Source organism: Salmo trutta, chromosome 36 (genome assembly GCF_901001165.1).
Source record: "Salmo trutta chromosome 36, fSalTru1.1, whole genome shotgun sequence".
NCBI classification, from domain to species: Eukaryota; Metazoa; Chordata; class Actinopteri; order Salmoniformes; family Salmonidae; genus Salmo; species Salmo trutta.
The window spans coordinates 18,562,466-18,584,472 of NC_042992.1; the positions used below are offsets into that span (position 1 = coordinate 18,562,466).

The window sequence follows — 22,007 nt, forward strand, 5'->3', positions numbered from 1 at the left end:
GGCGGATGTGTTGTTACCTACCCTTACCACCTGGGCGCGGCCCATCAGGAAGTCCAGTTGCAGAGGGAGGTGTATAGTCCCAGGGTCCTTAGCTTAGTGCTAAGCTTTGAGGGCACTATTGTGTTGAATGCTGAGCTCTAGTCAATGAATAGCATTCTCACATAGGTGTTCCTTTTGTCCAGGTGGGAAAGAGCAGTGTGGAGTGCAATAGAGATGGCATCATCTGTGCATCTGTTGGGGCGGTATGCAAATTGGAGTGGGTCTAGGGTTTCTGGGATAATGGTGTTAATGTGAGCCAAGACCAGCCTTTCAAAGCATTTCATGGCTACAGATGTGAGTGGTACGGGTCGGTAGTCATTTAGGCAGGTTACCTTAGTGTTCTGGGGTGTTCTTGGTGGTCTGCTTGAAACATGTTGGTATTACAGACTCAGACAGAGAGAGGTTGGTCAGCACATGCTCAGAGTACATGTCCTGGTAATCCATCTGGCCCAGTGGCCTTGTGAATGTTGACCTGCTTAAAGGTCTTACATCGGCTGCGGACAGCGTGATCACACAGTCATCCAGAACAGCTGATGCTCTCATGCATGTTTCAGTGTTACTTGCCTCGAAGCGAGCATAGAAGTTATTTAGCTCATCTGGTAGGCTCGTGTCACTGGGCAGCTCTCGGCTGTGCTTCTCTTTGTAGTCTGCAAGTTTGCCCTGCAACATCCGACGAGTGTCGGAGCCGGTGTAGTAAGATTCGATCTTAGTCCTGCATTGATGCTTTTCCTGTGTGATGGTTCGTCTGAGGGCATAGAGGAATTTCTTAGAAGTTTCCGGGTTAGAGTCCCGCTCCTTGAAAGCAGCAGCTCTACCCTTTAGCTCAGTGCAAATGTTGCCTGTAATCCATGGCTTCTGGTTGGGGTGTGTACGTACAGTCACTGTGGGGATGATGTCCTCGATGAACTTATTGATAAAGCCAGTGACTGATGTGGTGTACTCCTCAATGCCATCGGAAGAACTCCAGAACATATTCCAGTCTGTGCTAGCAAAACAGTCTTGTAGTTTAGCATCTGCTTCATCTGACCACTTTTTTATAGACCGAGTCACTGGTGCTTCCTGCTTTAATTTTTGCTTGTAAGCAGGAATCAGGAGTTATGGTCAGATTTGCCAAATGGAGGGCTAGGGAGAGCTTTGTACACGTTTCTGTGTGTGGAGTAGAGGTGGTATAGAATTTTTTTCCCTCTGGTTGCACATTTAACATGCTGATAGAAATTCGGGAAAACTGATTTAAGTTTCCCTGCATTAAAGTCCCCGGCCACTAGGAGCGCCGTCTCTGGATGAGCTTTTTCCTGTTTGCTTATGGCGGAATAAGGCTAATTTTGTGCGGTTTTAGTGCCAACCTCGCTCTGTGGCGGTATGTAGACAGCTATGAAAAATACAGATGAAAACTTTCTAGGTCGATAGTGTGGTCTACAGTTTATCATGAGTTACTCTACCTCAGGCGAGCAAAACCTTGAGACTTCCTTAGATATCGTGCACCAGCTGTTTTTTACATAAATGCATAGGCCCCCACCCCGTGTCTTACCAGAGGCTGCTGTTCTGTTTTACTGATAGAGTGTATAACCCGTCAGCTGTATGTTCTTAATGTCATCGTTTAGCCTGTTTGGGATAGGGGGCAGTATTTTCACGGCCGGATAAAAAACGTACCCGATTTAATCTGGTTACTAATCCTGCCCAGTAACTAGAATATGCATATAATTAGTAGATTTGGATAGAAAACATTCTAAAGTTTCTATGGTGTCTGTGAGTATAACACATCTCATATGGCAGGCCAAAACCTGAAAAGATTCTATACGGGAAGTGCCCTGTCTGACCATTTCTTGTCCTTATTTAGCCTCTTTATCGAAAATACAGGATCTCTGCTGTAATGTGACATTTTCTAAGGCTTTCATTGGCTCTAGGAAGGCGACAGAAAGTGGAATGATAGCTCTGCAGCCTCTGGGCGAAAAACAGCAGGGGTTTCTGAGAACAATGACACTGGCTCGCGCGTGCATGTGACGACTCCATGTTTTTCTTTCTCTCTTTGAACGAATACGTCATCGCCCGGTTGGAATATTATCGCTATTTTACGAGAAAAATCGCATAAAAATTGATTTTAACCTCTTGACGGTCGCCTAGGATAGGGGGCGCTACAGCGATTAAAAAAAATACAAATTGTGCCCATTTTAAACGGCCTCATACTCAAACTCAGAAGCTAGGATATGCATATAATTAATACTTGTGGATAGAAAACACCCTAAAGTTTCTAAAACTGTTTGAATGGTGTCTGTGAGTATAACAGAACTCATATGGCAGTCAAAACCCCGAGACCGATCGTAACAGGATGTGGAATTCTGAATTGCGGACTCAACTTCAGCACCTTGCCTATAAATCACACCGTGAGCAATGGTTCATTGAGCACTTCCTATTGCTTCCACTAGATGTCCCCAGTCTTTACAAAGTGATTTGAGCCTTCTACTGTGAAAACTGAATGAATGAGACGCAGTGGAACGTGGTCACACGGAGAGGGCCATCACCATTATGACGCCGGCGCCCCTGGCTACCCTCCCCTTTCGAAACGTTTTGAAACACAATGCAATCGTCCCCCTTGAATCTTATTGGAGCTCTGGTTGAAAAAGGCCCTAAAGATTTATGTTATACAACGTTTGACATGTTTGAACGAACCTAAATTTAAAAAAAATGCATTTTGTTGAGAGAGAAGTCCCGCAGCCGACGGAAGTTTTGGAGCAGCCTTCAGAACGCGCTAACAAGAACAAGCTATTGGGACGTAAAGGATTAACTTTTTCGAACGAAAATACCTTTGTTGTGGACCTGGGATTCCTGGAAGTGCTTTCTGATAAAGATAATCAAAGGTAAGGGATTATTGACAATAGTATACAAGAGTAGATTTGATATGCGATTGTTCCAAGATGGCGCTGACCTGTAACGGTAGCTTATTTTTCTGAGTATCGCATCCCCTTTTATCGCAAAGTGTGATTACCCAGTAAAGTTATTTTTAAATCTGGCATTACAGGTGCTTTCAAGAGATATTCATCTATAAATCTTAGAATGACAATATTACATTTTAAAAATGTTTTCGAATAGTAATTCAGTAAATTGTAGCGCTGTTTCACCGGATGCATTTGAGGGAAAATAGTTAGTCAACGTCACGCGCCGATGTAAAATGATGTTTTTATATATAAATATGAACTTTATCGAACAAAAGAATGCATGTATTGTGTAACATGATGTCCTAGGTGTGTCATCTGATGAAGATTGTCAAAGGTTAGTGCTGCATTTAGCTGTTTTTTGGTTATTTGTGATGCATGTGGTTGGTCGGAAAATGGCTATGTGGCTACTTTTACGATATACTCCTCTAACATAATCTAATGTTTTGCTTTTGCTGTAAAGCCTTTTTGAAATCGGACAACGTGGTTCGATTCAGGAGAGGTGTATCTATAAAACGATATAACATAGTCCTATATTTGAAAAAATATATTTATTAAATTTTGTTATGCTAATGGCGATAGGATTTTTCGCTGGATGTCCGTCCTGCATACGGGACGGAGCCCGACCAGGGGTTAAACAGCGTTTGACATGCTTCGAAGTACGGTAATGGAATATTTTGAATTTTTTTGTTACGAAACGCGCCGGCGCGTCACCCTTCGGATAGTTACCTGAATGCACGAACAAAATGGAGCTATTTGGATATAACTATGGATTATTTCGAACCAAAACAACATTTGTTGTTGAAGTAGAAGTCCTGGGAGTGCATTCTGACGAAGAACAGCAAAGGTAATCCAATTTTTCTTATAGTAAATCTGAGTTTGGTGAGTGCCAAACTTGGTGGGTGTCAAAATAACTAGCCGTGATGGCTATCTACTCAGAATATTGCAAAATGTGCTTTCACCGAAAAGCTATTTTAAAATCGGACACCGCAATTGCATAAAGGAGTTCTCTATCTATAATTCTTAAAATAATTGTTATGTTTTTTGTCAACGTTTATCGTGAGTAATTTAGTAAATTCACCGGAAGTTTTCGGTGGGCATGCTAGTTCTGAACGTCACATGCTAATGTAAAAAGCTGTTTTTTGATATAAATATGAACTTGATTGAACAAAACATGCATGTATTGTATAACATAATGTCCTAGGAGTGTCATCTGATGAAGATCATCAAAGGTTAGTGCTGCATTTAGCTGTGGTTTTGGTTTTTGTGACATATATGCTAGCTTGAAAAATGGGTTTGGGATTATTTCTGACTGGGTACTCTCCTGACATAATCTAATGTTTTGCTTTTGCTGTAAAGCCTTTTTTGAAATCGGACAATGTGGTTAGATAAAGGAGAGTCTTATCTTTAAAATGGTGTAAAATAGTCATATCTTTGAGAAATTGAAATGATAGCATTTCTAAGGTTTTTCGTATTTCGCGCCAGGCGCTACCATTGGATATTGGCGAGGCATTCCCTGTCCATAAGAGGTTAGCCACGACTCGGTGAAGATATTACAGTTCTTAATGTCCCGTTGGTAGGGTATACGTGCTTTCAGTTCGTCCCATTTATTTTCCAGAGCTTGAACGTTAGCTATCAGAACGGAAGGCAAGGGCAGATTAGTCAGATTGTGCCTGACCTTCGCAAGGCACCCTGATCTTTTTCCTCGAAATCTCAGTTTCCTTCTCCAGCGAATCACAGGGCAGCAACATTACGTTCAAAAGAAGTTACGAAAAACAAAATAGCATGATTGGTTGAGAGCCCTACCCTCCGGCCAAATCATTTAACAACAGGGAAATAACACTGTAACAACAGGAAAATAACACTGTAACAAGAGGGAAATAACAGGGTAACGACAGGGAAATAACAGAAACAAGAGGGAAATAACACGGTAACAACAGGGAAATAACACGGTAATAAGAGAGAAATATCAGGAAACAGGGAAAGAACACGCAACAAAACGGAAACAACAGGAAGCAATAGGGAAATAACACGTAACAGGGAAATAATAGAAAACAAAAGGGAACTAACACAGTAACAACAGGGAAATAACACGGTAACAAATAACATTTTGTTGTCACATACACATGGTTAGCAGATGTTAATGCGAGTGTAGCGAAATGCTTGTGCTTCTAGATCCGACAGTGCAGTAATATCTAACAAGTAATCTATCAGTTCCCCAGCAACGACTTTATACACACAAATCTAAAGGGGTGAATAAGAATATGTACATATAACTATATGGATGAGCGATGGCTGGGCGGCATAGGCAAGGTGCAATAGATGGCATAAGGTACAGTATATACATATGAGGGCGGTGCAGTTGTGGTTGAGGGTGGTGCAGTTGCCGTACCATGCTGTAATACAGCCCGACAGAATGCTCTCGATTGTGCATCTATAAAAGTTTAGCAGGGTTTTAGCTGACAAGACAAATTTCAGCCTCCTGAGGTTGAAGAGGCGCTGTTGTGCCTTCTTCACCACACTGTCTGTGTGGGTGGATCATTTCAGTTTGTCTGTGATATGTACGCCGAGGAACTTAAAACTTTCCACCTTCTCCACTGCTTCGATGTGGATAGACGGGTGCTCCCTTTGCTGTTTCCTGAAGTCCACGATCATCTCCTTTGTTTTGTTGACGTTGAGTGAGAGGTTATTTCCTGACACCACACTCCGAGTGTCCTCACTTCCTCCCTGTAGGCTGGCTCGTCGTTGTTGGTAATCAAGCCCACTACTGTTGTGTCGTCTGCAAACTTGATGATTGAGTTGGAGGAGTGCATGGCCACACAGTCGTGGGTGAACAGGGAATACAGGGGGCTGAGCACGCACACCCTTGTGGGGCCCCAGTGTTGAGGGTCAGCGAAGTGGAGATGTTGTTTCCTACCCTCACCACATGGGGGCAGCCCGTCAGAAAGTCCAGGACCCAATTGCACAGGGCGGGGTTGAGACCCAGGGTCTCCAGCTTGATGATGAGCTTGGAGGGTACTATGGTGTTGAATGCTGAGCTGTAGTCAATGAACAGCATTCTTACATATGTATTCCTCTTGTCCAGATGGGTTAGGGCAGTGTGCAGTGTGATGGCGATTGCGTCATCTGTGGACCTGTTGGTGCGGTATGCAAACTGAAGTGGGTCTAGGGTGGCCGGTAAGGTGGAGGTGATATGATCCTTGACTAGTCTCTCAAAGCACTTCATGATGACAGAAGTGAGTGCTACGTGGCGATAGTTATTTAGTTCAGTTACCTTCGCCTTCTTGGGTACAGGAACAATGTTGGCCATCTTGAAGCATGTGGGGACAGCAGACTGGGATAGGGAGCAAATTAACATGTCCGTAAACACACCAGCCAGTTGGTCTGCGCATGCTCTGAGGACGCGGCTAGGGATGCCGTCTGGGCCAGCAGCCTTGCGAAGGTTTAAATGTCTTACTCACGTCGGCCACGGAGAAGGAAGGGGGCGCAGTCCTTGTTAGTGGGAAATAACGCGTTAACAGGAAAATAACACGGTAACAACAGGGAAATAACAAGAAACAAGAGGGCAATAACACAATAACAACAGGGAAATAACACAGTAACAACAGGGAAATAACACAGTAACAACAGGGAAATAACATGAAACAACAGGGAAATAACACAGTAACAACAGGGAAATAACATGAAACAACAGGGAAATAACATGAAACAACAGGGAAATAACACAGTAACAACAGGGAAATAACATGAAACAACAGGGAAATAACATGAAACAACAGGGAAATAACACGGTAACAACAGGGAAATAACACGGTAACAACAGGGAAATAACACGGTAACAACAGGGAAATAACACAGTAACAACAGGGAAATAACACGGTAACAACAGGGAAATAACACAGTAACAACAGGGAAATAACATGAAACAACAGGGAAATAACACGAAACAACAGGGAAATAACACGGTAACAACAAGGAAATAACATGAAACAACAGGGAAATAACACAGTAACAACAGGGAAATAACACGGTAACAACAGGGAAATAACACAGTAACAACAGGGAAATAACACAGTAACAACAGGGAAATAACATGAAACAACAGGGAAATAACACGAAACAACAGGGAAATAACACGGTAACAACAGGGAAATAACACAGTAACAACAGGGAAATAACACAGTAACAACAGGGAAATAACACAGTAACAACAGGGAAATAACATGAAACAACAGGGAAATAACATGGTAACAACAGGGAAATAACATGAAACAATAAGTAAATAACATAGTAACAACAGGGAAATAACACAGTAACAACAGGGAAATAACACAGTAACAACAGGGAAATAACATGGTAACAACAGGGAAATAACACAGTAACAAGAGGGAAATAACACAGTAACAACAGGGAAATAACACAGTAACAACAGGGAAATAACACAGTAACAACAGGGAAATAACATGAAACAACAGGGAAATAACACAGTAACAACAGGGAAATAACATGTAACAATAAGTAAATAACATAGTAACAAGGAAATAACACGGTAACAACAGGGAAATAACACAGTAACAACAGGGAAATAACACAGTAACAACAGGGAAATAACACAGTAACACCAGGGAAATAACATGAAACAACAGGGAAATAACATGGTAACAATAAGTAAATAACATAGTAACAGGGAAATAACACAGTAACAACAGGGAAATAACACAGTAACAACAGGGAAATAACATGGTAACAATAAGTAAATAACATAGTAACAGGGAAATAACACGGTAACAACAGGGAAATAACACAGTAACAACAGGGAAATAACACAGTAACAACAGGGAAATAACACAGTAACAACAGGGAAATAACACAGTAACAACAGGGAAATAACACGGTAACAACAGGGAAATAACACGGTAACAACAGGGAAATAACACGGTAACAACAGGGAAATAACACGGTAACAACAGGGAAATAACACAGTAACAACAGGGAAATAACACGGTAACAACAGGGAAATAACACGGTAACAACAGGGAAATAACACAGTAACAACAGGGAAATAACACGGTAACAACAGGGAAATAACACAGTAACAACAGGGAAATAACACAGTAACAACATAGAACTAACACGGTAACGACAGGAAATGAACATGGTATCGACAGCGAAATAACAGGAAACAACAAGGTAACAACACGGTAATCAACTGTTCATAGTTTGTATGAATCTGCTGAGAAAAGGTGACATAGCATTGAATACTTTCTACATAACTTGTGCTTATTACCTGCTATTTATAGTTCTTAATTAATAAAGTAATGAATTTATCTTTCTACATAACAACCAGTAAAAGTCTTCACACCATATAATTTTGTCACACTTTACATCGTTATTTAGCAACTATACTAACTATGAATGGGTTATACCTCGTTGTTAACTTGTTGTTGCCGTGTTATTTCCCTGTTTTTACCCTGGTAATTCAGCACTGTAAACTAAAGCGCTACCCATTTTTCTAACCTATTCTAATAAAGTTTAGGCAATTGGTTTTAAAATCAAATCACCACTCAAAGTAACTGCCTATCTATGGAGTCATAGAACTATAGATACTGTGGACATATTCGTCAAACTGAAACAAGGAAACAAGTACATGAAGAATGCGACAACATGTCAATTTCACAGGTACACTGAGTGTTAGTACTACTGCAGAGAGTGTGAAGTTGCATCGATGTGCGAGAGAGTGGAAAACACCATGAGAGGGAGAGGGAGGAGAGGGAGAGAGCAAGAGAGAGCAAGAGAGAGCAAGAGAGAGCGAGAGAGCAAGTGAGAGAGCGAGAGAGCAAGAGAGAGCAAGAGAGAGCAAGAGAGCAAGAAAGAGCAAGAGAGAGAGAAAGAGAGAGAGAGTGAGAGAGAGCGAGAGCGAGCGAGAACAAGAGAGAGCGAGAGAGGAGCACAAAATAAGAGAAAACAAAAGAACAGGAGAGAAGAGAAGAGGAGAGGTGCGTGCTACTCACGTAGGCACTGAGGCACCATTCCGTTCCAGGTGCCGTTGCCCACGCAGGTGAGGATGGCAGGGAAGGACAGCTCGTACCCAGGGGAGCAGCTGTAGCTCACGCTAGTGCCCCACTCAAAGTCTGTACCCTCCAGGACCCCATTGGAGATGGCAGAGGGTGCCGCGCAGGTCACCGCTATGGGGGGAGAGGAGAGGAAGAGAGGGATGAGAAAGAGGAAAGAGGGTGGGTGTAGTTGGATAGAGGACAGGGATAGGGAGGACGAGAGAGCGGGGAGGGAGGACAGAAAGGCAAAGGGGAGAGGGAGTTTACTCTCTGTGTAATACTGTAGTTAATGCTGAATTACTCTCTTACTTATTAACCCTCGTTACCCCTGTAAGGAATCTCATGAATCAATTAGGGATGAATTATACTTTACCATTCCATTCATGGCATTAATGCAAACAGCAAACACACAAGAAACCTTTGGAAAAGTGCCACAGCCAAGCTAACAGCTAAAACAATACATTCTCAACAACAAAATCTTAGGAAATTAGGTCTAAGGAATATTTGTGGTTGTGCGAAGCATGACCATGTAGTATAGCTATATAGTGCCACCCTTAGTAGACATTTACTGCCAGCTGTCTAACTGAAACAGAACTAATGTTTTTCTCTCAGACCACTAGCCTCCGGGTGTCATGACGACTGCATCCCCAATAGTTACGGAGTGCACTATATAGGGAATAGAGTTCCATTTGGGGCGCAGCCAATGACTGTCTAAACAAACATGAAAGTGTTGGGGGGGGGGCGACGTCAGGGAGGCAGAGAAAGTCAAAGGGATTGTTTGTTTGTCTGAGAGCTGCCTGGGAGTCTCGTTGCGCCCCAGCCTACGCCACGGTTGAGTGGGTGAGAGGGATAGGCTGGATGACTCATGTTGCACTCTGTAGAGTGAGTCTCTCTCTCCCATGTCTGTTATTCACACTGACTTCTGCCAACCACTATGTGGAGACAGGTATACTCCTCTCACTGAATTAGAGTAACAGCAGATAAGGCTTTCCAGAACACTGTGGGCAGAAATATATTTTCCAGCAGACTGTACAATAAACACACTCCTCTCACCGAATAGCAGTAAGATAGGCTTTCCAAAATAGTGCCCCATGGATACTGCTCTCACTGGATAACAGAAACAGCACTGTAGGTAGGCGTTTGAGCAGGAACAGCACGAGTGGGATATGCAGAGTTCAGAGAGGGGTAATCCAGGAGAATTAGGATTCTATTTTGATGGGGGAAATCTCAGTGTTTGTAGATTACAGGCTAGGCTTGGTGGGTGTTGGGCAGGGGTGTCAATTCTTATGCGGGAGGGGGGTGATATCTTGAGGGAACCTCATGTGGGAGCTGGCATATAGTTACAAGACAAATTGGTGGTAGGTTTAAAGCAACGTTGTCAAATTGCAGGGGGAGACTTTGGTTGTGTCCAAAATGGCACCCTATTTCCTATATAGTGCACTACTTTTCACCGGAGCCCATTGGTACCCTATTCCCTATATAGTGCTCTACTTTTCACCAGAGCCCACTGGCACCCTATTCCCGATATAGTGCACTACTTTTCTCCAGAACCCTTTGATTGAGAGGGTAGTGATTCCCTCCCAATTAATCAGCTGACTATAAAAACAAACACATTTGTCAAGCTCATTGGCTGTTCTTATTGTCATCTATGTGCTCCGGTGATAAAAGCCATAAACGTGTAATAAGTTCCCAAATGTTGTATTAATATTCTGAATTAGTATTGGACATGCTTGGTGGCTCGTCCATTGAGAGTAGACCAGCTTGCCTTGTACTAAGCTAATGAATAATATGTTTATGCAGTGATTTCACAGCTGCTGTGACAGCTCCTGCATTTCACAGGCGTAGAACACAAATATTCTCACATACTTATACAGTACACGTAAACACACACACAAGCACGTACACCACGCACGCATGCACACACACCACACACGCACTCACACACACATTCACATCTTTTGTTAAAAGCCAATGTCAGACTTTCACCCAGCCATTTCCATTTTCAGTTTGCTTCCCGACACTTTAACATCCATATTCATAGATCCAACTGTGCATCCTAACTGCACCAAGATATCACTCTGCAGCTGTTACATATGTATGTACAACACCCTCTCTCACAGAGGCAAGAGATTCAACTATAACCTGTTCAAATGGATGGCCATATCTGTGTTGATTGTAATTTGTCCAAGATAATGGTAATACAAAGCAGCATGTTATGCAAGTTGAGAAAGCTTTTTTATGAAGAAGAGAAACTTTTTCTGCCTGACCTATAGTGTCAACAACAAGACAGGATATTACAATAACAAACCAAAGCACAATGCTATTCTGTATTTAAACTCTTTCCTCTGTGACTGCTAGCAGGACACAAAGACATCTAGGCTGCTGTTGCTCAGGCAACCAGTGTGGGAAGGGAACCAGCAGGTGTTCAGTGTTACTGTGAATAAGCTATAACAATCTGTATTGAAAATCTGGGACAATGCCAACCTTGATTATTTCCTCCCTGAGACTAGGTGTCATTGAACTATATTCTAAGGTGTAGATGAACATATTCCAACAGTCAAATTGAAGTAGCAAAAGAAACAAACCAAAGGCTCACAGGGTTGTAGCTAAAAGTAGTACCCTCTAAAGGGAAGTGTGTACAATTCCGGGCATAACCTGAGTGTTGATGGGCCCTGTCTTTGAAGGATGTCATGATGCCAGAATGTTATTAAGATATGTTCCACAGAGCATTATGGGTAATGAAGTACATCATGCTCCACATGTGCTGCTAGGCCTCACCTTTGCAGGATGCCATGATGCCACTCCAGGTACCGTTGGAGGTGCAGGTGCGCACGGGTGAGCTGTCAGCCTCCATGGTGTATCCCGGCGCACACAGGAAGGTGATGTTCTGACCAATAGCAAAGTCCTCTCCATACCTCATTCCATTGGCTGGAACCCCAGGGTCGCCACAATTTATCACTGTGATGGAAAGAAAGATAGATAGATAGAAAAAGAGAACGAAAAAGAGAGAAAACAAAACGAGTGACACAGAGCAAAAAAGCACATAACAAAGAATATACATACGCAGTAAGACACTTTACTCTGTTTCAAACAATTATGTTTTTTGGCTCTTTTATGCTATAGATGGTGATATCTATGACGGCGGTCGAAGTGCGATTTAGGCCCCATTGTTGGTCCGGTGTGAGATATGAATCGGGCTGTGACAACAATCGGCGGGAAACCTAATCCACAAATCATCTGAAACTGCCCATTTATGCAGCCAGCAACAGATATCTCCACTGAGGAGATACCACCTCGCCTATTTTATTCACAATGAAAGATCTCACTATCACAGGAAAAAATCAATAGCTGTAAGCAGAGGAAGCTGTGTTCTCATGCAGGGGTCTCCTGGGTTTAACTTCCATAATCAATTCTGTCGATCTTTTACAACTATCACTCCCTTCTGTTCTATGGATGAACAAACAGGGGCGGTATAGGGAGGAAAGCAGAGAGCAGAAAATAGAACGCTGCATGTTTACAGAGTCTACCTGGGAATTCAGATGAAAAGGTAAAATAAACACATTAGTACTTCTGTAATCCCCGTGGCTGACAACAAACCCCAAAAGTACTTTCCATATTTATTTTTTCATTTTGGAAAAAAGTTTCCCCCTATTGATTTATGTATCAATTCCGGAATCACAGTTTTCCATACATTTTGTGTCTTTTGTGGGAAAACGTGTGAATGATGCTTCAGAATCAATCATCGGAGGCGTTAGCTTGTAAAACTGTCTTGGTGGCGTGAACAATGGCTCGACCAAAATGCTAATATGACTCCACCCCCGGAGAGCAACCATGCATCCCCTTCTCAGCCTGCTCAATAAACACATGTAAAGACACATCAATCATACCTAGTTTAACATGCCACAGGCAAGGGATGCGTCCCCAAATAGAACCCTATTCCCTATATAGCGCACTACTTTCGATTAAAGCCCTATGACTATAGGGAATAAACGAAGGTCTCTATGGAAAGAGAGCGATGTAAATATAAAAACAGGCCCGGTAAAAAAAATATGGGCACTAAATGGCATACGATCAAAGGCAATGAACCTGGCCTGGAGAAACCAGTATGGTCTATATGTCTAGTGGTGATATGGAGACAGACAGACAGGAAGTAGTTCATAGATCTAGTCATCCATTTCTGAATGAACTGAATCTGAACCTCTCTACCAGGAGAGGTAGAGAGGAATTATGTACCTGAAGTGGAGTAAGTCTCTCTCACACTCTCCTCTTTTTCTCCCTCTTCCTCTTTCTCTGTCTTTCTCCCTCTCTATCTCTCTCTTTCTCTGTCTGTCTTTCTCGCTCTCTGTCTCTCTCTCTTTCTCCCTCTCTCTGTCTATCTCTCTCTGTCTCGCCCCTGGGCCTGGATTTAAATCACATCGACTCCCTGGTGTTGTCTACTCGACTGAGGAGGATCTGAAGAAGAGGGAAGAGCTGAGGAGGGTATGGTAATGTACACCAGGTAACAGAGGCACAGGGGGATTGATTTCCTTATCTTGCTGGAGCAGGGGCACAGGGCTCTTCTGACCTTTCCTCTCTCTCAACCCGCAAGTCACTGTGTGTGTGACTCCTCCTCGTTCTGTCTCAATCCCTAACCTGCAGGCTACCTTAAAGAGCTTCCTCACTTCGAAACCTCTCTCACACTCAGCCGCCTGGACAATTCCAATTAAAACCAGCCCACCCTTCCTAGATGTGAGGAGCAGCATGTTGAAATGCCATGAGGAGAGGATGCAAGATTTTGTCTGCATTCCAAATGACACCCTTTCCCATATATAGTGCACAACATTTGACCAGTAGTGTAATGCACTACTTTGGTGAAAAGTAGTGCACTACATAGGGAATAGGGTGCAATTTGGGATGCATCTCTGTCTTAAGCCTCAGTCCATTAATTTACCTTATGCCCTATCTATGATGGGACCTGATCAAAATAGGTAATTGATGAGAAAAATATATGAAAATTAAAGATCACATTCGAACATAAAAATACATCTGTGTACATTTAGCTGAGTCATATCTACTGTCCATATGTATTGAAATCTCCCCAAAATGATTGTGGCGTTATCAGTAGGATTTTTCACACAGCCCCGTTAATAAGCTCAACGGGTAAGTTAAGCTTTTTCAAAATGTTTGTTACAAAAAAAAGTCCAGTGCCCTTAGTCCTAAAACGTCTCAGGCCTTTCAGACCATAATGAATAAGATGACATGGACTGGTGCAGGATCAAATCCCAGTGAGGTGGGTTTATGAGGACTTACTGGTGCAGGATCAAATCCCAGTGAGGTGGGTTTATGAGGACTTACTGGTGCAGTTGGGGGCAGTGAGGTGGGTTTATGAGGACTTACTGGTGCAGGATCAAATCCCAGTGAGGTGGGTTTATGAGGACTTACTGGTGCAGTTGGGGGCAGTGAGGTGGGTTTATGAGGACTTACTGGTGCAGTTGGGGGCAGTGAGGTGGGTTTATGAGGACTTACTGGTGCAGTTGGGGGCAGTGAGGTGGGTTTATGAGGACTTACTGGTGCAGTTGGGGGCAGTGAGGTGGGTTTATGAGGACTTACTGGTGCAGGATCAAATCCCAGTGAGGTGGGTTTATGAGGACTTACTGGTGCAGGATCAAATCCCAGTGAGGTGGGTTTATGAGGACTTACTGGTGCAGTTGGGGGCAGTGAGGTGGGTTTATGAGGACTTACTGGTGCAGTTGGGGGCAGTGAGGTGGGTTTATGAGGATTACTGGTGCAGTTGGGGACAGTGAGGTGGGTTTATGAGGACTTACTGGTGCAGTTGGGGGCAGTGAGGTGGGTTTATGAGGATTACTGGTGCAGTTGGGGGCAGTGAGGTGGGTTTATGAGGACTTACTGGTGCAGTTGGGGGCAGTGAGGTGGGTTTATGAGGACTTACTGGTGCAGTTGGGGGCAGTGAGGTGGGTTTATGAGGACTTACTGGTGCAGTTGGGGGCAGTGAGGTGGGTTTATGAGGATTACTTGTGCAGTTGGGGGCAGTGAGGTGGGTTTATGAGGACTTACTGGTGCAGTTGGGGGCAGTGAGGTGGGTTTATGAGGACTTACTGGTGCAGTTGGGGGCAGTGAGGTGGGTTTATGAGGACTTACTGGTGCAGGATCAAATCCCAGTGAGGTGGGTTTATGAGGACTTACTGGTGCAGTTGGGGGCAGTGAGGTGGGTTTATGAGGACTTACTGGTGCAGTTGGGGGCAGTGAGGTGGGTTTATGAGGACTTACTGGTGCAGTTGTGGGCAGTGAGGTGGGTTTATGAGGACTTACTGGTGCAGTTGGGGGCAGTGAGGTGGGTTTATGAGGACTTACTGGTGCCGTTGTGGGCAGTGAGGTGGGTTTATGAGGACTTACTGGTGCAGTTGGGGGCAGTGAGGTGGGTTTATGAGGACTTACTGGTGCAGTTGGGGGCAGTGAGGTTGGTTTATGAGGACTTACTGGTGCAGGATCAAATCCCAGTGAGGTGGGTTTATGAGGACTTACTGGTGCAGTTGGGGGCAGTGAGGTGGGTTTATGAGGACTTACTGGTGCAGTTGGGGGCAGTGAGGTGGGTTTATGAGGACTTACTGGTGCAGGATCAAATCCCAGTGAGGTGGGTTTATGAGGACTTACTGGTGCAGTTGGGGGCAGTGAGGTGGGTTTATGAGGACTTACTGGTGCAGTTGTGGGCAGTGAGGTGGGTTTATGAGGACTTACTGGTGCAGTTGGGGGCAGTGAGGTGGGTTTATGAGGACTTACTGGTGCCGTTGTGGGCAGTGAGGTGGGTTTATGAGGACTTACTGGTGCAGTTGGGGGCAGTGAGGTGGGTTTATGAGGACTTACTGGTGCAGTTGGGGGCAGTGAGGTGGGTTTATGAGGACTTACTGGTGCAGTTGGGGGCAGTGAGGTGGGTTTATGAGGACTTACTGGTGCAGTTGGGGGCAGTGAGGTGGGTTTATGAGGACTTACTGGTGCAGTTGGGGGCAGTGAGGTGGGTTTATGAGGACTTACTGGTGCAGTTGGGGGCAGTGAGGTGGGTTTATGAGGACTTACTGGTGCAGTTGGGGGCAGTGAGGTGGGTTTATGAGAACTTACTGGTGCAGTTGGGGGCAGTGCCAGACCAGGTGGCATTGGCCAGACACTGGCGGGTGGTGGAGCCGGTCAGCAGGTAGCCGTCCATACAGGAGTAGGTGACCGAGTGAGAGTAGGTGGTGCCGTCCAGCCTGTACACACGGCCGTTACTGGGGCTCCCTGGGTTCCCACACTGCACCGCTGGAGAGAGAGATGCAGATAGAGTTTGATTGAATGATTGGGTTTATGTGATAATTCAAAATACATATGAAGTTGTTCCGTCACATTGTGCACTGTACATACATTACAATATATACTGTATATTGGTTAGATTTCAGCATCTATGGTATGGAATCATCTCTGATAAAGACTGTAAAATGTTTTTGCCGATTTAAATGCACTTTAAATAAAGTTTGAATTCATATGGACTGATACTGTATGTCAATGCAAAGTACAGTATTTGTTCCTGCCATGAAATAATCACTGCCCCTTTCCCCTTTCCCTACTTCAAACCCCATAGCATCCACTCGGTCTAACCAAATAACAGTCATTTTCCTGGAAATACGTACTTCAAAGCTGTTGACAAAAGAGTTGAGAGAAACGACTAGCATCTAGGTAAGAGTGGAATGGTAGGGCAGCCATTGTTGGAGGGATCCTCGTGGATATGACTTATGCAATGTCCAGAGTGGGATTTCAAGAGTTGTGGAAGGAGGCTTACGGAAATCAACAAGCAATTTACCATGATTGTGTCCCTGAATCATTTGACCATGTTTCCATATGTGAGGTACTTAGTGAGAATATAAAATAAATCCACATCGCCACTGTCAAAGAAACGTCATTAAGTCATGAGTTAGGGGTTGTGCACTACTATTGAGGGAATACGGGTGGCATTGAGGGTGGGTTGGGCTGAGTGAAATGTGAAATATCAGTCTTTCACAGAGAAAGGGACGTATAACAGACTCCATGATGGATTTCAAATGGAATAAGTATAAATACAAGCTGAGAAGGGATGAGAGACAAAAATGAGAGAGCCAATGAGAGAGAGAGAGAGAGAGAGAGCAAGAGAGAGGCCGAGAAAGAGATAGAAATAGAGAGAGAAAGCACGAGAGCGAGAGAGAGAGAGAGAGAGAAAGAGATAGAACAAGAAAGCTACATTCAGATAGAGAAAGAGAAAATGGAGCGAGCGAGAGAGAGAGAGAGAGCGTGCAATGGAGAAAGAGAGAGGTACCCAGTCAGCCTTGTGGAGGAACTGTCTGGCAGGGCCCTCAGGGGCTGAGAAGTTAACAATCTGTAAATCTATTTAACTGCAGAGCTGTAGTGGCTCAGAGGGAACATGGAGGACAAGCCGTCGTTTCGAGATGACACTAACGCTATCCTGTCACGTTGGAGAGGAGATGAATATGGTGGTTCAGAGGAGCCTGAGGAGAAAGGCGGGTTCTCCTCTGCAGACAGAGAGAGAGACACACACAAAGCATTTGAGGTTGTCTCTGGGTGCCTGGGCCATTTGTCTCTGGGTGTCTGGCTGACACCTGGGCCATTTGTCTCTGGGTGCCTGACTGCCACGTTTCTCAGTCGTTCGGTAAGTAGAGACACGTTTGAGTACACCTCTTCAATTAAATCTCAGTCCAAGCTCCCTGTTGCAGAAATGATTCCTGCACAACGGAGGGGAGTGTTTCTAAAGCAGTGTTTTCACACAGTGGAAGGTCGGAGGGAGCAGAGGAAGAGAGGAAAAGGGGAAGAGAAAGCCACACCATTAGTACTGGCTTGGTGCTGGGAAGCAGGGTATTGTAAAGCGGTGTGGAGGGCTGTCCCAAATGGAACCGCTATTACCTAAATAGTGCACTTCTTTTGACTAGATTCCTGTGGGTTGTGCACCATATAGGGAGTAGGGTGCTATTTGGGATGCAGATGAGGTTTGGGGAGCAGAGCAGAGTGGACAGTTGACTAGCTACATGCTCCTCTCAGCAAACAAGGAGGGAGGTAATGTTCCTGTGTGCTCCTGGTGTGATGGCTTGTCCCGTCTCATCTTATTCAGGGTGTAATGTGATGGTAGCAATAGGAGCTCCTGCAGCGAGAGGTGGCTCCAGCAGGCTATAGTGCTGTTGTGGTGTTGAGATGTTGTGGGACACAGACCGCTACACTGCCACATTCAATTAGCTCTAGGCTGGAGGTGCACAGCCGGAGATGACTGGAGGTGGAAGAGGCTGGGAGGGGGTGATAAAGCACAGCACAGTGTGTTGCTGGGTTTTCTAACTCTCAGAGATACGTTGGTTGGAAAGGGAATGGTACAGCCACATGTTGGACTCAAAAGACCATAGAGGTTGGGGGATGGAAAGTGTGTGTGTGTGTGTTGTCTCACGTTTGCAGAAGGGCTGTGTTCCAGACCAGGATCCGTTGGGAAAGCACATCCTCTCAGCAGAACCAATCAGCTCATAACCCTCAGAGCAGCTGAACTGGACTTTACTGCGGATCCTGAAGTCACTCTCCTCCCTGCTGCCCTGTGACGGGGTGCCTGGGTCCCCACACGTCCCCTGGGAGTCACCTGCGCAAGCACACGCGCATGCACACACGCACGCACGCACGCACGCACGCACGCACGCACGCACGCACACACACACACACACACACACACACACACACACACACACACACACACACACACACACACACACACACACACACACAGGGAAAAGTAAAAAGATAGAAAGAGTTCAACTTCTGGTGTTTTGTTTACAATCACATGTTCCAAAGGCCATGGAAACAAACCACAACCCTTTTTGTCATTCAAACCAGCGAAGGAACCCGACTCCACTCTGTCCCTTCTGCCCTATCCCTTTCCCTTCCCTCTGTCCCTTCTGCCCCTTCCCTTCCCTCTGTCCCTTCTGCCCTCTCCCTTTCGATCCCTCTGTCCCTTCTGCCCTTTCCCTTCCCTCTGTCCCTTCTCCCCTTTCCCTTCCCTCTGTCCCTTCTGCCATTTCCCTTCCCCTTCCCTCTGTCCCTTCTGCCCTTTCCCTTTCCCTTCCCTCTGTCCCTTCTGCCCTCTCCCTTTCCCTTCCCTCTGTCCCTTCTGCCCTTTCCCTTCCCTCTGTCCCTTCTGCCCCTTCCCTTCCCTCTGTCCCTTCTGCCCTATCCCTTTCCCTTCCCTCTGTCCCTTCTGCCCTTTCCCTTCCCTCTGTCCCTTCTGCCCTCTCCCTTTCCCTTCCCTCTGTCCCTTCTGCCCTTTCTCTTCCCTCTGTCCCTTCTGCCCTTTCCCTTCCCTCTGTCCCTTCTCCCCTTTCCCTTCCCTCTGTCCCTTCTGCCATTTCCCTTCCCCTTCCCTCTGTCCCTTCTGCCCTTTCCCTTTCCCTTCCCTCTGTCCCTTCTGCCCTCTCCCTTTCCCTTCCCTCTGTCCCTTCTGCCCTTTCCCTTCCCTCTGTCCCTTCTGCCCCTTCCCTTCCCTCTGACCCTTCTGCCCTCTCCCTTTCCCTTCCCTCTGTCCCTTCTGCCCTTTCCCTTCCCTCTGTCCCTTCTGCCCTCTCCCTTTCCCTTCCCTCTGTCCCTTCTGCCCTTTCTCTTCCCTCTGTCCCTTCTGCCCTTTCTCTTCCCTCTGTCCCTTCTGCCCTTTCCCTTCCCCCTGTTCCTTCTGCCCTTTCCCTTCCCTCTGTCCCTTCTGCCCTTTCCCTTTCCCTTCCCTCTGTCCCTTCTGCCCTCTCCCTTTCCCTTCCCTCTGTCCCTTCTGCCCTTTCTCTTCCCTCTGTCCCTTCTGCCCTTTCCCTTCCCTCTGTCCCTTCTGCCCTTTCCCTTTCCCTTCCCTCTGTCCCTTCTGCCCTTTCTCTTCCCTCTGTCCCTTCTGCCCTTTCCCTTCCCTCTGTCCCTTCTGCCCTTTCCCTTCCCTCTGTCCCTTCTGCCCTTTCCCTTTCCCTTCCCTCTGTCCCTTCTGCCCTTTCTCTTCCCTCTGTCCCTTCTGCTCTTTCCCTTTCCCTTCCCTCTGTCCCTTCTGCCCTTTCCCTTTCCCTTCCCTCTGTCCCTTCTGCCCTTTCCCTTCCCTCTGTCCCTTCTGCCCTTTCCCTTCCCTTCCCCTTGTCCCTTCTGCCCTTTCCCTTCCCTCTGTCCCTTCTGCCCTTTCCCTTCCCTCTGTCCCTTCTGACCTTTCCCTTTCCCTTCCCTCTGTCCCTTCTGCCCTTTCCCTTCCCTCTGTCCCTTCTGCCCTTTCCCTTTCCCTTCCCTCTGTCCCTTCTGCCCTTTCTCTTCCCTCTGTCCCTTCTGCCCTTTCCCTTCCCTCTGTCCCTTCTGCCATTTCCCTTCCCTCTGTCCCTTCTGCCCTTTCCCTTCCCTCTGTCCCTTCTGACCTTTCCCTTCCCCTTCCCTCTGTCCCTTCTGCTCTTTCCCTTTCCCTTCCCTCTGTCCCTTCTGCCCTTTCCCTTTCCCTTCCCTCTGTCCCTTCTGCCCTTTCCCTTTCCCTTCCCTCTGTCCCTTCTGCCCTTTCCCTTTCCCTTCCCTCTGTCCCTTCTGCTCTTTCCCTTCCCTCTGTCCCTTCTGCCCTTTCCCTTTCCCTTCCCTCTGTCCCTTCTTCTCTGTCCCTTCCCTTCCCTCTGTCCCTTCTGCCCTTTCCCTTTCCCTTCCCTCTGTCCCTTCTGCCCTTTCCCTTTCCCTTCCCTCTGTCCCTTCTGCCCTTTCCCTTTCCCTTCCCTCTGTCCCTTCTGCCCTTTCCCTTTCCCTTCCCTCTGTCCCTTCTGCTCTTTCCCTTCCCTCTGTCCCTTCTGCCCTTTCCCTTCCCCTTCCCTCTGTCCCTTCTGCCCTTTCCCTTCCCTTCCCTCTGTCCCTTCTGCTCTTTCCCTTTCCCTTCCCTCTGTCCCTTCTGCCCTTTCCCTTCTCTCTGTCCCTTCTGCCCTTTCCCTTTCTCTTCCCTCTGTCCCTTCTGCCCTTTCCCTTCCCTCTGTCCCTTCTGCCCTTTCCCTTTCCCTTCCCTCTGTCCCTTCTGCTCTTTCCCTTTCCCTTCCCTCTGTCCCTTCTGCCCTTTCCCTTCCCTCTGTCCCTTCTGCTCTTTCCCTTTCCCTTCCCTCTGTCCCTTCTGCCCTTTCCCTTCTCTCTGTCCCTTCTGCCCTTTCCCTTTCCCTTCCCTCTGTCCCTTCTGCCCTTTCCCTTTCTCTTCCCTCTGTCCCTTCTGCCCTTTCCCTTCTCTCTGTCCCTTCTGCCCTTTCCCTTTCCCTTCCCTCTGTCCTTCGCTGTATTTATTCTGGGTGTAAACTCACAGAAAACCGCCGATAGACACTGATTCACCTCTCACACCGATTCCCCTCTCACATGATTCCTCTCACACCGATTCCTCTCTCACACCAATTCTTCTCTCACACCGATTCCCCTCTCACACCGATTCCCCTCTCACACCGATTCCCCTCTCACACCGATTCCCCTCTCACACCGATTCCCCTCTCACATGATTCCTCTCACACCGATTCCCCTCTCACATGATTCCTCTCACACCGATTCCCCTCTCACACCGATTCCCTTCTCAAGGGAAATTAATATTCCTGACTGATTCAGGAAGCTGCCCTACATCCCCTCCCCCTCTGTCGACGTACAGTGAATTCAGAAAGTATTCAGACCCCTTGACTTTTTCCACATTTTGTTAAGTTACAGCCTTATTCTAATATTGGTTAAATAGTTTTTTTCCTGTCAATCTACACACATTACTTCATAATAACAAAGCAAAAACAGGTTTTTAGATTTTTTTGAAATGTATAAAAAAAAAACAGAAATACCACAATTACATAAGTACTCGGACCCTTTACTCAGTACTTTGCTGAAGCACCTTTGGCAGCGATTACTGCCTCTAGTTGTCACGACTTCCGCCGAAGTCGGCTCCTCTCCTTGTTCGGGCAGCGTTCAGCGATCGACGTCACCGGATTTCTAGCCA

The 22,007-nt window shown here is 46.0% G+C and overlaps 1 protein-coding gene across 2 annotated transcripts in view; it reads right to left on the reverse strand.

Moving 5' to 3' along the window:
• Positions 1-22,007, reverse strand: part of LOC115175584 (CUB and sushi domain-containing protein 3) — a 670,680-nt gene that overhangs the window by 36,502 nt on the left and 612,171 nt on the right. For both annotated transcript variants that reach the window (XM_029734929.1, XM_029734928.1), the window contains 4 exons: positions 18,471-18,653; positions 16,136-16,312; positions 11,801-11,980; positions 8,981-9,154 (listed from right to left, as the gene is read on the reverse strand). In XM_029734929.1, coding sequence (XP_029590789.1) covers positions 8,981-9,154; positions 11,801-11,980; positions 16,136-16,312; positions 18,471-18,653 — 714 coding nt within the window. The remainder of the gene's footprint in view (positions 1-8,980; positions 9,155-11,800; positions 11,981-16,135; positions 16,313-18,470; positions 18,654-22,007) is intronic.